Here is a 16,196-nt window from a genome sequence, read left to right on the forward strand (position 1 = left end):
TAATAGTTTTTGAGCCATAAAAGGACAGTTAAATAAGCACTTCCATTTTAATATCATTTTCAAGAGATAAAAAGGAGTCTAAAATTCTATAATGTCTAAATTTAGTACTGCTGTTTGGGAGGCGAAGAAACTTTAGAGTCATGTGCCTTTTATAAAGGGATAATTGCCTGCTTCTAAACTTCTTCAGATAGAATTTTTATTGGGGTAAACTGTCAAAGCTTCACAATGAAGGAGATTCTCTTCCAGCGGGAAATGCACTCTTGCACAGGAAGTCTTGTGACCACTGCAGCCACGTTCCAGGGACAGTGCTTCTAAGAGACTTGGCTAATTTTTATTCATTTACTTTTCAAGCCTGAATTGTGGCAGGGGTTAGTCCCGTCACTGTCAAACTTGGAGAACCTCAGCTCCTAAGTTGGCTGCCCCTTCGCTCTCCTGATTCAAAACCTCACCCTCTCGGCTCCCTTCTTCGTTTCACCACTGGACCATGTTCTTTTCTCTCCCATCTTAAAAAAACAAAAACCAAAATCCAAAGCCCCTTGGCCCCTGGGTTTCCATTGAACTGTCTTCCCCTTTTAAGGTCAATTTGTTGTTTGAAATCTTTTCTTTTTAAACCTTTTTACTTCCCACTCACTTTCAACACACGTGATCACATTTCTGCCACCTTCTCCTGTGTCCCTTCCACCAATAAACTCCACTGGAAGTTTTTTCACTGTGTTGCCAGATAACCACTTAGTTGCTGCATCTTATGGACACTTCAATGTCTACCTTGACTTTCTTGTGGCCTTTGATGCTCTGACCACTTCTTCCTAGGACTTGTAGAATTCTCTTTACTGGTTTTCCCCCTCCTATTTGGTCATTCTTTCTGAGATTCCATCGAGGTCCTCAAATGTTGAGTTTCTCCAGGGTTCTCAGGGCAGAACACTATATGCAGTCTAGGATGTGATCCCAACCATACCCAAGACTTATGTTTCCACTGTTAAACTACCCTCCACCCCCACAAACCCCCCTCAAATGTCTGCTCCCAGCTGTCTTCAGGACTCATATTTCTGAAGCTTACTTAGCATCTCCTCTTGGATATCTCCCGGGCATCTAAACTCATTCTGTCCAAAGCATCTGCTCCCACAACAACCTACTCTTCCTCCAATGCTCTCATCTCAATAAATGACTCCACGATCTTGTAAACCTAGAAACCTATGTGTCATTCTTGACTATCCTTGACTGCTAAACACAGCATAATATAAAGGCTAAGAGAAAGATCCCAGAAGCAGACTGCTTTTGAGTTCCTCAGTTCTTTCATTTGTTAGCTGTGTCATCATGAGTGAGATTTTTACCTTCCTTGGCCCCTCTGGCTCCTCATCTGTAAAATGGAGATAATCACAGTACACCTTGTTATCATGACAGTGTTGTTATCATGATTAAATGATGTAACTTTTGTAAAGCACCTCACTATCTGTTTGTTTACCCTTCTCTGTTTTAATCATCATTCTACATAAATCATAACACCCCTTTCTGCTTGAAGGCATTCAGTATCTTCCATCGCCCCCCACACCCAGATTCTTCATTTTGTCTGTCAAAACCTTGCTTGTTCAGCCACAGCCCCACCTCCAGCGCCCAGCTCCAGGCAGAGAACTCCTTGTATTCTCTTCTCTGGGGCTTTTCACATACACTTCCTTCTGCTTTGAAGTGCTCTTTTCCTTAATTCCTAGCCACTGTTGCCTGGATAGCTCCTACTCGTTTTGCAAGTTTCAGCTTGAATAGCATTCCCTAGAAGTCCCATCCCAGGCTGTTTTGGTGCCCAGCTCTGAATCCCCTCACTACACTATAATTTGCCTGGCATCTGTGCTTGGTTACAATTTACTGTAATGGATTCTTTGTCCAGTTCCTCCCTCCAACTATATTCTCTGTGAAGTAAGGGACTGTGTTTCTTTTACTTCTCAACCTCATTGCTTGGAATATCTTGGGTGCTGAGCACATGATTGAACAAGCATATGCATCCAGAATATCCTGGGCAGAGCTTATATTTAGCCATGTAACCATATAAAATATGAACCTATGGGCTCTTGGGGATCTAGGGAGAAAATGGCTAGAAAGTCCACTACCTGGTCTCATAGGAGGAAAAGAATACAGAATATTTTAATTTTTAAATAAATAAACAAACATTAAATATTTTAATATTAAATTTAATAAAAAATTTTTCATTTTGGATCAATGATGGGCTTTTTTTTAAACAGGCAGGAAATTGACATTTTGAGAGAGAGAGAGAGAGAGAGAGAGAGAGAGAGAGAAAGAGAGGATCTTAAGCAAGCTCCACACCCAACATGGATCCCAAGGTGGGGCTCAGTCTCTTGCCTGTGATATCATGACCTGAGCCAAAATCAAGACCACTGGCCACTTAACTGACTGAGCCACCCAGGCACCCCTCAATGATGGGCTTTACTACAGATTTAAATAGTCAGTTTTTAAGATAGAGTGAAATGCTCCAGGTCTGTGTTCCTCAACTTTTTAAGACCATAGCCCACTCTGAGAAACCACACAATTTCACACTCACCCTCATACCACGTTCACCAATTACAATGTAGGGGTCATTTTCTGCAAATTTCCACCAGCCTAGGTTTTATTTAGCTTTAGTTAGTTGTTACAACATTGATTTTCAAACTATGATATCCCAGAGAGTCAGATATTTTACCCCATTCACATCTCTCAAACCCCAAAGTTTAAAATAAGAAGAGACTCCTATATTTCCTTAATGAAAAAGTATATGCCTGAACTATATTTTTGTTTATTTATTTATTATTTTTTTTTATATTTTTATTTTTTTACTGGTGGTATGCTTCTTATTCTCATGCAATTGATTTCTTTCTTCTAAACAGGTGCAGTTACATGATAGACAATGTGATTCTATTGATGAATGGTGCATTGCAAAAAAAATCTGTGAAAGAAATTCTGGTGAAGTGCCACCCACTGGGCCATTTCACAGAAATGGAAGCAGTCAACATTGCTGAGACACCTTCGGACCTCTTCAATGCTGTTCTGGTTGAAACACCATTAGGTACAAATGCATAAGCAGTTGTATAGCTGCGTGTGCACATCATCATAGTCAGTAAAAAATGCACATTCAATTCATCGTTTTCTCCATGAATATAATATCATACTATACAGATTCATAGACATGGAAGGGACATTAAGGAATCATCTAGTTCAGCTCCCTCATTTTTCAGATGGCAACAAATGAAAGTAACCTTCCTAGAGTCACATAAGATCCATTTGTAGCCCAGTAGGAGCTGGGGCTACCTCTCGACCTCCACATCTTTGTACTTTGTACCAGATCATAGTAAATAAATGATAGAACTTGTCATTTTTCAAAAAATTAATTTTCTAACTGGTTCTATATGATTAATTCCTTATCCTTTCCTTTTAAATTTCTGTCTAAATAAGGCTGTGTACATTTTGTTTAGAAAGTTTAGGAGTGCCATTTTTCTGAGACGCTCAGGGGTGCCTGTCAAATGACCTGAAGCAATGAGGAAACAAATGCTAATTTCATTATAATGTAGCACTGATAATAGTTCTAGCATTCAAAATGCTAATGGGATAATTTTATATACATTATTGTCAGGAAACCTGGATAGTAGCAGTTCATAGCAATTCACTGTAGATCATTTATTAAAATAGTTGCTGTTGAAAACAGAAATTTTAAAAAGAAAAAAAAAATGGTGTCATTAAATGTGTGGTGCTAAGGGAGTGTGAAAGAAAGACGGTAAGCCTATAATCATGGATGTTTGATTCCAGGCTCTGTCTGGTCCCAACATGGTGACTTGGGGCAATTCAGTGCATCTCAGTTTCCTCATTTTAAAAACAATAATGGGGCGCCTGGGTGGCTCAGTCGGTTAAGCGTCCCACTTCGGCTCAGGTCATGATCTCACGGTTCGTGAGTTCGAGCCCCGCGTCAGGCTCTGTGCTGACAGCTCAGAGCCTGGAGCCCATTTCAGATTCTGTGTCTCCCTCTATCTCTGCCCCTCCCCTGTTCATGCTCTGTCTCTCTGTCTCAGAAATAAACGTTAAAAAAATTAAAAAAAAATAAAATAAAAACAATAGTATCTTAGTATAACAGAGTTTTGAAAACTAAATATGACACAGTTTTAGCACAGCTCAATCCTTAGCATATAGTGAGGTTGGAAGTGATAAATATTACGATTAGATGAGGGGTAGGGGCACTTCAAAAAGTAAGGCATAAAGTGAACAGGTCCAAGGTGTTGTGAGGATCAAATACATGCAATGTTTAGTGAACAGCTTGCACAGAGTAAATGCTAAATAACTAATCACTCTCACTGTCACCATTACTGGTAGCTTTATCCAGTCTGTGGATTGCCACTCTACAGTGTCCTGGTCAGGAATGAGCACAGGATGGTATGTGCAGGAAATCTTTCCATAGTTGATAATCATGCTTTTGATGAATTTATTTTGTGTGATCATTTCCACTTTCAGCTCCATTCTTTCAAGACTGCATGTCTGAAAATACCCTAGATGAACTGAATATTGAATTACTGCGCAATAAACTGTACAAGGTAAGTGTTTCCCAAAATATTATGGTTTTCTTTTTTACATAATACATCTTAACCAGAGTTCTTTATCAAAAGTTACTTTGCCCATTAGCCAACTTCTGCAATTATGAAGCTATACATGGTTGGAATACAGCTTTTACAGTCTTGGTCTTTTGGTTAAATACGTACACGTCAGCTTCCCCTGAAGCAGCAAGATTCTTGAGAGGAAGTAATGCGCCCATCTTTCTCTGTATTCCTAGCTCCTTGCCTGGTGTGCCTAGAGCATAAAAGGTAGCAGCTGGATGGGTGAATGGTAGGTGGGTGGATAGATGAGCAAGATGAACCATATCCATTTTAAAACAACCAGCATACAGGGGTGCCTGGCTGGCTCGGTCAATAGAGCATGCAACTCTTGATCTCAGGGTTGTAGGTTCGAGCCCCGTGTTGGATGTAGAGACTACTTAAAAATAAAATCTTTAGGGGTGCCTCGGTGGCTCGGTCAGTTAAGTGACCGACTTCGGGGTCATGATCTCACAGTTCGTGAGTTCAAACCTCGCGTCGGACTCTGTGCTGACAGCTCTGAGCCTGGAAACTACTTTGGATTCTGTGTCTCCCTCTCTCTGTACCCCACCCCCACTCATGCTCTGTCTCTCTGTCAAAAATAAATAAAGATTAAGAAAAACTTAAAAAAATAAAATCTTTTAAAAAATTTTAAGAAAAAACCACAAAACCCAGCATACACAGCGAGCCTTGTGTCATGTAGCATCCATCTCTATCCTTAATCCTATTATAGAGTCTTTGAGTTTCACAGTTAACCTGTCCATTTACTGACAGTGTGCAGCATACGAAGATGACCAACTCGTGGACACTACAACATAGGTACCACCTTGCATGATCTGGCCAGCTATCTGCCTATGCTGCCACCATTTGAGTAGCTCTATGTCATATGCACTGAGCAAACTCTGTCCATTTACACTCATACAACAATAGCATCTTTGGACAGACACTCTCACAGAGTAACTGAAGGAATATATACTGTCATGCCATTTACATAACTGGTATGCTAAAACATAAGGTCCTTTCAAAAGCATTGTGTTGCAGGCAATTTTCCTCTTTATAAAGAAACTTATGGACTTAGAGCAGCCATCTTTGAGATATAGCTAACAGAAGGCACTGTTTTAAGTAAATTATAGGCATTAATTCACTTAATCCACACAGCAAAACTATGTGCTATCCCCATTCCTTGGATGAGAAAACTGAGACATGGAGAGGTAAGATTTACTTGGCAGAAGTCAGTTAAATGGTAAGTGATTGAGTTGGGATTCAAACACAGTCAGTCTAACTGTACAGCCCAGACTCTGCCTTTCCAACGTGTCTTCCATGTTCAAAGCCATCCCAAACGTGTCTCCTGAGCACCAAGAGAGATTAAATGTCGGCACAGGACCAAATCTAGAATTATTTGTTGAGCTCATAAAAGAGTTTGGCACTCTAATTAGAGTGCCAAACATTAATCATGTGAAATAAACCCAAGAACCATGCAAAAAAAAGTGCTTGTTAAGGAATCATAAGGTATGATAAGTACAATTTTGTTCTTTTTTAAAGCTGTGCAACATACTTCATTGTGAAAGTTTGTACCAAATTTTTAATAAAATATCGCCCTATGGGACAAGTAACTCAACCTCCATTAAAGTATTTAATAAGCCATGAAAAGCTGATCTACAAATTTCCAAAGGAAAATATCTTCATTTTATTGTTTTATGATCTTTCTTCTTTTTAAGTCTTACCTCGAGGCATTCTATAAATTCTGTAAGAATCATGGTGATGTCACAGCAGAAATCATGTGTCCCATTCTTGAGGTAAGAAAGTCCTTGAATTTCTTTATGCCAAATAATATGCTTACACACTTTTCACTTGCATAGTCCTACTTATCTTTCTTTATCTTAGAAGCTCCTTTATATAAAAATAAAATAAACAACATATTTTATCATATATATCATTTGATGCTTTCAGTTAAGAATGGTATTTTGCAAGTTTTCTACATTGAAAAGTTGTTTTGGAATTAGAAAAGAAAAATGCTTACAAAATTTGGTCATGATTCATTTTTATGTGGTATGAATAGATTATAATTAGTTAAAAATTTGGTATACTATTAACAATTGGTGAAATATGAGTACTTGTAATAATCACTCAACTTCCCTCCAATGAGGGAACACTGGGCATCTGGGAATTCTCACAACTTGGAACCAAAGTCCACTCTGGGCCTTGTTCCTTATATAAATCCTAAAATAAAGGAAACTCAAACGACCCTCGGGCATTCCAGCTCTGGTTAGGAAGACTTTTGGGGTTAGGTGATTCACGGTTGGCATGCTCACTTAATTATCTGTCAGATGCCACCATTGCTTTCTACCTCTCTAATTGATGCTATAAACTTCCTAATTTCCCTTTCTCATCACAAATTTCATCTGTGCTCAGAGATCTTCCTGTTCGCACATGTTGATCTCAGAGATGAGAAGGATCTGGGAACATGCTGGGCATATTTTGTACTGTGTTTCCTATAGATCTCTTTTTCTGGCTTCACATGAATAACAAAATGGTGGAGGAGGGAGGCAGGTACCATTCTAGACTTAGAAAAGCCCTTTGCTTTGTCCTGTGAAACTAAGTTTTGCCTAAAGAATATCCTTAATCATTAGATTATCTGTCACAGTGACTTCGTTGGTAGGTAGATTAAATAGTTCAATAACCTGATTTCAAGAAAAGCCTGGTAATGGGGTACCTGGGTGGCTCAGTTAGTTGGGCGTCCAACTTCGGGTCAGGTCATGATCTTGCAGTTCATCAGTTTGAACCATGCATTGGGCTCTGTGCTGACAGCTCAGAGCCTGGAGCCTGCTTTGAATTCTGTGTCTTCCTCTTTTTCTGCTCCTCCCCCACTCCTGCTCTCTGTCTCTCTCTCTCTCTTTCTCAAAAATAAGCTTTAAAGTTTTTTTAAAAAACATTAAAAGAAAGAAAGAAAGAAAGAAAGAAAGAAAGAAAGAAAGAAAGAAAGAAAGAAAGAAAGAAAGAAAGAAAGAAAGAAAAGCCTGGTAAGAACTGCCTTATAGCAAAAAAAGGAAAAAACAAAAAACTTGAATAACTTCATCTGCATGTATTTTAACCTAGTGTTCTGAAACTGCATATGATAAAATTAGTTCCCCTCAAAACATTTAATCTTTAAAATTTTACAGTTGAAGTTACTTTGCTATCCCCTGTTGAAACTCTTCAAGCAAAAGCAGTCCTTGAAGTAAAAATTTTTCACTGGAGAACTCCAAAAATTCTTTTTTGCCTTTATCTATATTACACAGGAAATGGGCACTGATAAATAAATAACATTTTTTATGGCATACTAAATGTCAGAAAGTGAGCTAGTCTCTTTCAGACATTCTGAACATAAGTAATCTGCTGGCCCTAAGAAGCACTCCCCTTTCTTGTCATAAATTTTTAACTACTAGCCACACTATAAGAAGCCACATTATCCATGGCTCAAAAGTGTAATTTCAACATGGCATAATTCCTGTGGTTTAGAAATGGCTTGTGTGCTTTATACCCACAAACTATGTGCAATAAGAGCTATGGCAAAACTCAGAACATTTCAAGAGGTATACAATGACATTACCAATAGTTAACATGTATTATGTGCCAGATGCTATCCTAAGTGCTTAATGTACATGAGTTCACTTGGACTTCAAAACAGCACAACAACAACAAGATGGGAGTTTAGCATCTATTTTTCAGAAGGGGAAACTGAGGCACAAAGAAGCTAGTAACTTGCCTGATGACACACACCTAAGAAGTGGTAATGTCAGAATTTGAACTCAGGCAGCCTCTCTCTGGTTCCTCTATGTTCATCCACTATTTTACTTATACATTAAAGTTAGCATTCACAATTCTTGTATAAAAGTAAGTACTAATTCATAAGCAAGATCATACTGCATGTGGTATAAAAATCAAAAATAGATAAGAATTATGTCTTTGTAATCCTCAGTAATGCAGAAAGGACAGCATAGTAGTAGAAGAATCCTTGTCACTGGAAGGGTTTGATCAAAATACTATATAATACCCAGTGTTCTCATTATCCCTTTCCTATACCCATGATACTACCATATTAGATTAGGTTCTTTTTTAAGCTGCGTTAAAAATAAAAGTCCGCTTGAGCCACCTGGGTGGCTTAGTGGGTTAAGTGTCTGACTTCGGCTCAGGTTGTGATCTCGCGGTTCGTGAGTTCGAGCCCCACGTTGGGCTCTGTGCTGACAGCTCAGAGCCTAGAGTCTGCTTCAGATTCTGTGTCTCCCTCTCTCTCTGCCTTTCCCCTGCTCACACTTTGTCTCTCTCTCTGTCTCTCAAAAATAAATAAACATTAAAGAAATTTTTTTAATTAAAAATAAAAAAATAAAAGTCCACTCAACTACCTTTATACATTACACTGAAGTATTAGTTACACAGAGCATGCAATTATAATGTGTCTAATGATATGATCAGAAGAGATTTTTCAGATTTATATAAATATATCAGATCATGTAATTATCTCTCATTTTATTTGTGCAACATTAGAGCACCTCAGTTATCACATTCTTCCATCTATGTTCTTATTTAATCTGGGTTGACAGGAGACTGAAAAAGACTTAATATGGTGAAAGAGAGCATTAACCTGGACTTGCATGCAAACATTTGACCTAATTACAAGCTTGTGAGTTCCTATGGGAAGAAAAAAAAAAAAAAAAAGAAATTGACTTATGGTCAAGGGAAATACACTGCAATGTACTGTTTGCCTTTATGCCTTTTATTATTTGTCTTTGCTCTCCTGACAATCTATATGTTTAATGAAACAGTGAAAAACAAGCACAGATGAATAAGTTTGTTTCATCTTCCCTGGTTGGTACACATGCTAATGAGGCCGGGCTTGATTCCAGTTCACTCTTCCATTGTCGTTGACTCTTCCACCCACTGCCCCCACAAGGTATTCCTTTCCTCGAATGATGAACCGGCAAAAATGTGTGATCAGCCCACCTCCATCATGTGCAAGTGATAATGACTTTGAATAAGTCAACAGTATACTTAGTTTTTGCAACAACAACAAAAAATAAGTTATGGTTTTAAAATGAATGAGCATAAGGAAGGGTGAAAGGACATAGGACATCTGGCATCCTCTATGCCACACAGGATGCCAGCCCTCTAAAAATGACAGAGAGGGCTTAAGTGAAATCTAATACCACCCCATTTACTCTTCCATAATCAGATGTTGTGTCAAACTGTCTGCTTAGGGATGGTCAAACACAGGATAGCCCTTTTACAATTTCAAGATTATAGTCCTTTTCACTAAGAAAACACACCCTCACACACAAAGAACCTCTAGATTAGAAAAGGGTGCTGAGGTAAATATACAGACTGTTATAATAAAAGGGAAACTGAAGTATAATAAGGAGTCAAAGGAAATCATACCCAATTGGGAAGGAAATAGAAGGACTTCTTGTAAAATAAAAAAAAAATAATAAAAGCCATTTAATGGGACCCTTCAATGTAGGTAAGATTTCAACATGGAGAGTTCTGGAATGAAGTACACACATTGTAGGCAGAGGGAAGAAGTATTTACAAGAACAAGAAGTTGGAATGTGTGTGGTGTTTCAGATAACCAATTGTATCAACCAAAGTCCTCTCCTGGCATGGCACGCGAAGCCTTTCCTGTTCTCTTCCTAGCTACCTGTCCAGCCTTCTTCTTCTTCTTCAACTGCTTTCCCAGTGCCTGAGCCATGACCATTCCTCCACAATGTCATGCTTTAACTTCACGCGGCGTCCTCCTCCAGAATGGCCTCTGCTGCCGGGCCGTCTGCAGTTCTGCTGCCCCACCCTACTTCTCTCTGGAAAATCCCAACATCTTACACAGCAATGCATGTCAATTATTTCTCAATAAAAGTGGGGGGAAACAGGAATAAAAACCAACATCTTAGAACTAGGAAGCACCTTGAAGGGCATGTGGGACAATTGGCTCTATTGTTGCTCCTCCTGCTCTAATTTTTATTTCAAGGTTTCTTATTGCCATGAAATCTCCCTCTTACATTTCTTCTCCTGTCCCTGGAAGGTCTAAACTTACTGCTAGGACTGGTGACATTCAGAGGCCAGAGGCAGCTGCCTTTGCTTCCAAATGAGGCCACTCCCTGCTTCTGGGTCACCCACACTTTCCATGAGATCAATCAAAAGGATCAGAAGGAACTAAAGCTCACCCTCTTGATAGGAAACACCTGTTCTAACAGAAGAGTTCCAGCAATATCTGTTGCAAGTCTAGATTCGTTAATTAGTCAAAAGTACGCTGATCAAAGGCTATTGCGGAGCAGTTTATTTAAGCTATTGTGTTCGTTCAAATAACCTTGGGATACTGTTAAAATGTAAGCCCTGGATCAGGAGGGCTGGACTATGGCCTGAGACTCTGCATTTCTAACAAGCTTCCAAGTGACATCAAAGCTACTGAACCATGAAACACACCTTGAGTAGCAACATTGTAGAGAATATTATAGAAATTTGAAAATAAGAGACTCACAGACCATCCTGTTGGATTCAATGATTCAATGAAGATTCATTGAAGATTCAATGAAGATTCATTGAAGATTCAATGATCTTCTTATGCACTTCCAGGCACTGGATATTAAGAATAAAAAATAAAAAGAGTGACATGATTTCCCTCAAAGATTTTACAGTGGAGTAGGAGAGAAAGAATTTCCAGATTTTAAAAGAATGCAAGTGCAGGGTGTTTTAGGAATGTAGAGTTTTGTAGCTCAAGGACACTATGATAAACTCCCATGATAAGCAGAGAGGATCCCAGAAAGGACAGACTGAGATGGAATGGTCAGAAGAGGTAGGAGAAGAACCAAGAGATAGAAGAAACATGGAGACCAAAGGAATAGTAAGAAATTTCAAGAAATACAGAGTGGTTACAGGAAATAGGCCTGACTTGGAGCTGTTTGCTCAGTTGCCTAGTGGTGCTGAGCACAAAGGCAGGCCATGAGCATACATGACCCACCTGAAAGATCATGAGGTCAAACCCTATCATCTTACAAGTGAGGAAACTGAGGCCAGAGAGAAAGGTAACTTGTCCTGGGCCATGTAATTCTTAGCTACTGAGTTAGATTTATTGATGTCCAACCTAGGACTTTAAAGAAGAAAACCGAAACTATTAAAGAGCAAACAAATGGTGGGGTGCCTGGGTGGCTCATCGGTTAAGCATCTGACTCTTGATTTCGGCTCAGGTCATGATCTCACTGTGTATGAGATCGAGCCCCTATCTGGCTCTGTGCTGACAGCACAGAGCCTGCTTGGGATTCTCTCTCCCTCCTCTCTCTGCCCCTCCCCCACTCACATTCTCCCTCTCTCTCTCTCTTTCTCTCTCTTTCAAAATAAATAAAACATTTTTAAAAAGTATAAACAAATGGCATATAGCATAAAGTTTCATTATGTAAAAAATCCTACTGACATCAATAACCAGAAAGAGATGTTAATATTTATTTCGTGCACTTTTTGCTCCAAACACCCCCCAGGCACTTCCACTTACATTATCTTGTCCTATTCTTGAACAGACCCCAACAAGTAGGTTTATTCCCATTTTCATGGAAGAGATATTTTAGACTCTAGTGGCCTATGTGACAGAGACACATGAGTAACTAATTGCAGAGTTCCTGGGAACTAAAGTTTCGTGGGGTTTCAAGAGTCCTAACCTATTATCACTAGGTGATCCTTTTCTGGGAAGCAAAATTACTCCATTGAGACTAAGGGGATATTAATAACACATATTTGTATTAAAATTAGACATAAATCCAGAAAAGAGAGAGAATCACTCTGGACATAAATTTGTCTACTTAGGGTTCTGTTTACAGCAGTTAGTACATGGTTAGATTTTGCTGATACTATGTCTTTGCAAATTCAGTTTGAGGCTGACAGACGTGCTTTTATCATCACTCTTAACTCCTTTGGCACTGAACTGAGCAAAGACGACCGGGAGACCCTCTACCCGACCTGTGGCAAGCTGTACCCTGAGGGGCTGCGCCTGTTGGCTCAAGCAGAAGACTTCGATCAGATGAGGAGAGTAGCAGACCATTATGGAGTACGTGACCACACTGGGGACCCTGAAAGCCTCATGCTATTTCATCACGTGTACTTTAGAAGTTCACACATCAAAATTACACATCTTATCTAGAGCAGTTATAATGTTTGTAAGGTAGAAAGCAAAGTCATTCTGTAACTGTGTCTCCCAAAGAAATACTTGAAGTTTCTAACCCATACTAGTGTTTTTTTTTTTTTTTTGAGGTTCCTGCCAAGCAAGTACTTGTTTAAATCTCCAAGGAGCAGTCATTTGAGTACTTCATTTGAAGTGCTTGAGAAAGCAAGTTCCCCAAGGGACTGGTGCAGTGTTCTGGATATGTGAGCTCATGTCAAAGTTATATAAAATAGCCTGACCCAGTAGTCCTTTCAAGTGCCCATTGGCGAAACAGGCTCAGGTACAGAATGTCTACCGGAAATACAAGGGAGAATATGGACATATTGGTTTATACCTTTTCAGTGGCCAGAAATAGGCACTGGAATGAAGGCTGCTATGTCCTGCCCTTAATCCACATCCAGGTTCTACACCTCATCCCCAGATCCCATTCTTTCTAATTTACAGAAACATGATTTCCTCCAGGTAACTTTTCCAGAACTGGAATGACACTCTTATCTTTTCCTATGGGTTTCTGAAGACTTCCAGAAAAGAGAAGCCAGTAAACTGCATAAAACTTTGTAGTATCTCATGTCATTGCAAGAAGCTTTTGAGCATAATATTAAATTTTGAACGTTTCCCCAATCTCCACCCCTTCCACACCTGAAATTCCATGTGAAGTTTATCAACTGCCATGCCAAAGAACCCATGAACCTGTGATGGTTAAACCTCAAGCATTCATTTAGCCTCTATAATGTGCCCAACTAGCCCTAAGAACTGAATGTAGAAAATAGCTCATCCGATGTACATTGAGAGTACAATTGCTTTTGCTGCTTCTTCTAAAGACCTGAATAAGCCAATGGTTAGAATTCCATCCATACTTTTTTATCTGGATTTTTGGGGTATTTTTTCAGGAGGCCAAAATCCTACAAAAAACCATTCAGCCCTTCTGGATAGATTTTTTAGAACAGACAGATACATCATTTTCTATATAGCCAGGAAAATATCCTCATATATAAGAAATGAGAATTCATTTAAAATAATCTTTTTGTTTTTTAGGTATATAAGCCTTTGTTTGAGGCTGTGGGTGATGGCAGTGGAGGAAAGACGTTGGAGGATGTGTTTTATGAGCGTGAGGTATGATATAAATGGAAATGCTATTAGTTTATGTTCTCTTGCTCTGGGATTTAGATGTTTTCTTACTTCGGATTTTCTTTTTGTGTGTGGCGGGTCTTTTTACAGTTGATCAGTTCACTTGATTAAACACATTCACAATTTGATGGCCAAATGGGTATTAGCATCCCTGGAAGGCCAATGGTTTTCATATGATGGCTTCCTGCGCAATTGTCCTACCCAGAAACACATAGTGTGCATAGTGATGCTCTGCAAGGAAAGCAGCAATTCCATAATTCACCAGAGAATCAGAGCTAGGACATTCCCATGATCATATATTGACTATCCTCATGCTGTACACTCTGTTAAGTGCATCTTACTCTCTGATCCATTCCTTCTTCAAGAAGGATTTGTCTACGGTTATAATATAGCTTATGAACACAATTGCAACACTTACTAATTATTTGTATAGAAATCCATCCAGAGAGTCTAAATGATTCTCTTTCCTAAAAAGCAGAACACTTAATTCATTCATAGTCAATTCCTGGGCTACTAAACCATTCAACAAAAAGGCCTTTTTTGAGGGGGATAATAAGGTCTCCCAAATTTAGAGAGTTTTTCTGGTATATTCTATTCATTTCTCTAAAACCACTGGCTCTTCCCTTTTAATTGATTGACAGAGAACCCTGAAATCTATCCAAATTTTAGGGTAAGACTGGCTCCACAAAGCAGTATGGGACCCTTCCTGTAAGTCCTACTGTACACATTTTCCAACAGCTCTCTAGTGCCTGTCACAGAAAAAGTAAAAACAATGCAAGTTATCCCATATCTTAGGGATATTTTTAAACTTCCACACTATTGCACAAGTGCTTCAAAGAAAGCTGCCCTTGGCAGGAAAAATAAGTGTCTGTTCCTGCAAGCAAGGACGTCCACTTCCTGAATACTTGGCTTGAGGTTTTCAGAGCCGCACGAGGGACTCAGTACCTCTCATCCTTTTTTTCAAAATGGAAAAGAATAAAAGAATTACTCCATTTCAGACTTCACCCCAGTTAAACAAATTTTCTTTGAAAATTTTCTATTACTGATCTACCTTCTGCAGAAACAAAACAAAACAATTCAACCATATGTCTTGTTGCTGCAGAGCATCTTAAGAAAGCTCATAATGTCACTCATTCCAAATCCCAGGGGCCTGTGACATTGCCATGGAGGAGAGTTAGATAGCCTACAAACCTTTTTAAAATGTTCAAAGTTGTGGCCAAGGAAAAGTAGTTTACCTAAGTGAAACAAGCCTCTGGCTAAAAGCCAACTATATTACTACAAAGTTCCACACAAACACCAAGATTTTCGTTATCTTTGTGGTAGCAGTGCTGCTCAGATTTGGAGTTCGTCTTGCAATTCTAGAAACCTACTTTGTATTTATTTATTTATATTTATTTATATTTATTTATATTTATTTATATTTATTTATTTATTTATTTATATAAACTTGCCTTTTTAAAACTACTATTGTCTATCTTCATCTATAGAGTGACATTAATGCTCCCTTTAGAACTTGATGAGTTGTTACTGTTTTCTTCTATTTGACCCATTTTGGACATTGCGTATTTAAATACAAATAAGCACCGCACAAACACAAGTTAGTCTGTAGCTTAATGTTACTTCATAAATGTAGTATGCTCCCAAGAAGTGATGGTCCGTATTTTTTTTTCTTTCCTCAGGTACAAATGAATGTGCTGGCATTCAACAGGCAATTCCACTATGGTGTGTTTTACGCATACACAAAGCTGAAGGAACAAGAAATGAGAAATATCGTGTGGATAGCAGAATGCATTTCACAAAGACATCGAACTAAAATTAACAGTTACATTCCAATTTTATAACCCACTGAGGGACCTCACATGCGGAAAATCTTACATAGTAAGAAGAGGTTCTGAGGGGAAAAAAAATAATTGTGTTATATTATCTGGGTTATATAAAAATAATCCACACCATTGCGGACCCACTAGAAACATAGTAAATCAGCCCTGAAATAGTATTTCTTTTTTTTTCCAGCGGCCTTAAATTTTGTTTCCCCATTTATGTCTCACTTTTTACCAGATCTTAGACATTAATCCTAATTAACCTATAGTACTTTTCCTATTCTTGTTTGGTTGTATTAACAATCAGATCTAACTAAAGTGTTTTACTCTTGCTTTCCTATGCTTCTCCACAGGCCCAAGTACTGTCTGCTTTTCTTTTTCCTCCCCTATGTCCACAAAAATCCAGGGCTATATGAGGCCAACATGGACCACATGTGATGAAAATATTGTATTTTTTTTCCTAATACACTTTTA

General features: G+C 38.7%; 1 protein-coding gene across 1 annotated transcript in view; it reads left to right on the forward strand.

Moving 5' to 3' along the window:
• Positions 1–15,743, forward strand: part of ATP6V0D2 (ATPase H+ transporting V0 subunit d2) — a 43,522-nt gene extending 27,779 nt beyond the window's left edge. The window contains exons 3-8 of the mRNA XM_047073785.1: positions 2,871–3,049; positions 4,483–4,562; positions 6,317–6,394; positions 12,484–12,660; positions 13,810–13,887; positions 15,582–15,743. Of these exons, the coding sequence (XP_046929741.1) occupies positions 2,871–3,049; positions 4,483–4,562; positions 6,317–6,394; positions 12,484–12,660; positions 13,810–13,887; positions 15,582–15,743 (754 nt within the window). The remainder of the gene's footprint in view (positions 1–2,870; positions 3,050–4,482; positions 4,563–6,316; positions 6,395–12,483; positions 12,661–13,809; positions 13,888–15,581) is intronic.
• The last annotated feature ends 453 nt before the right edge of the window (positions 15,744–16,196 follow it).

The sequence above is a fragment of the Lynx rufus genome, unplaced genomic scaffold (genome assembly GCF_022079265.1).
Source record: "Lynx rufus isolate CCGP_SWC_20201006 ecotype Redwood Valley unplaced genomic scaffold, mLynRuf1.p SCAF_12, whole genome shotgun sequence".
Lineage (NCBI taxonomy): Eukaryota > Metazoa > Chordata > Mammalia > Carnivora > Felidae > Lynx > Lynx rufus.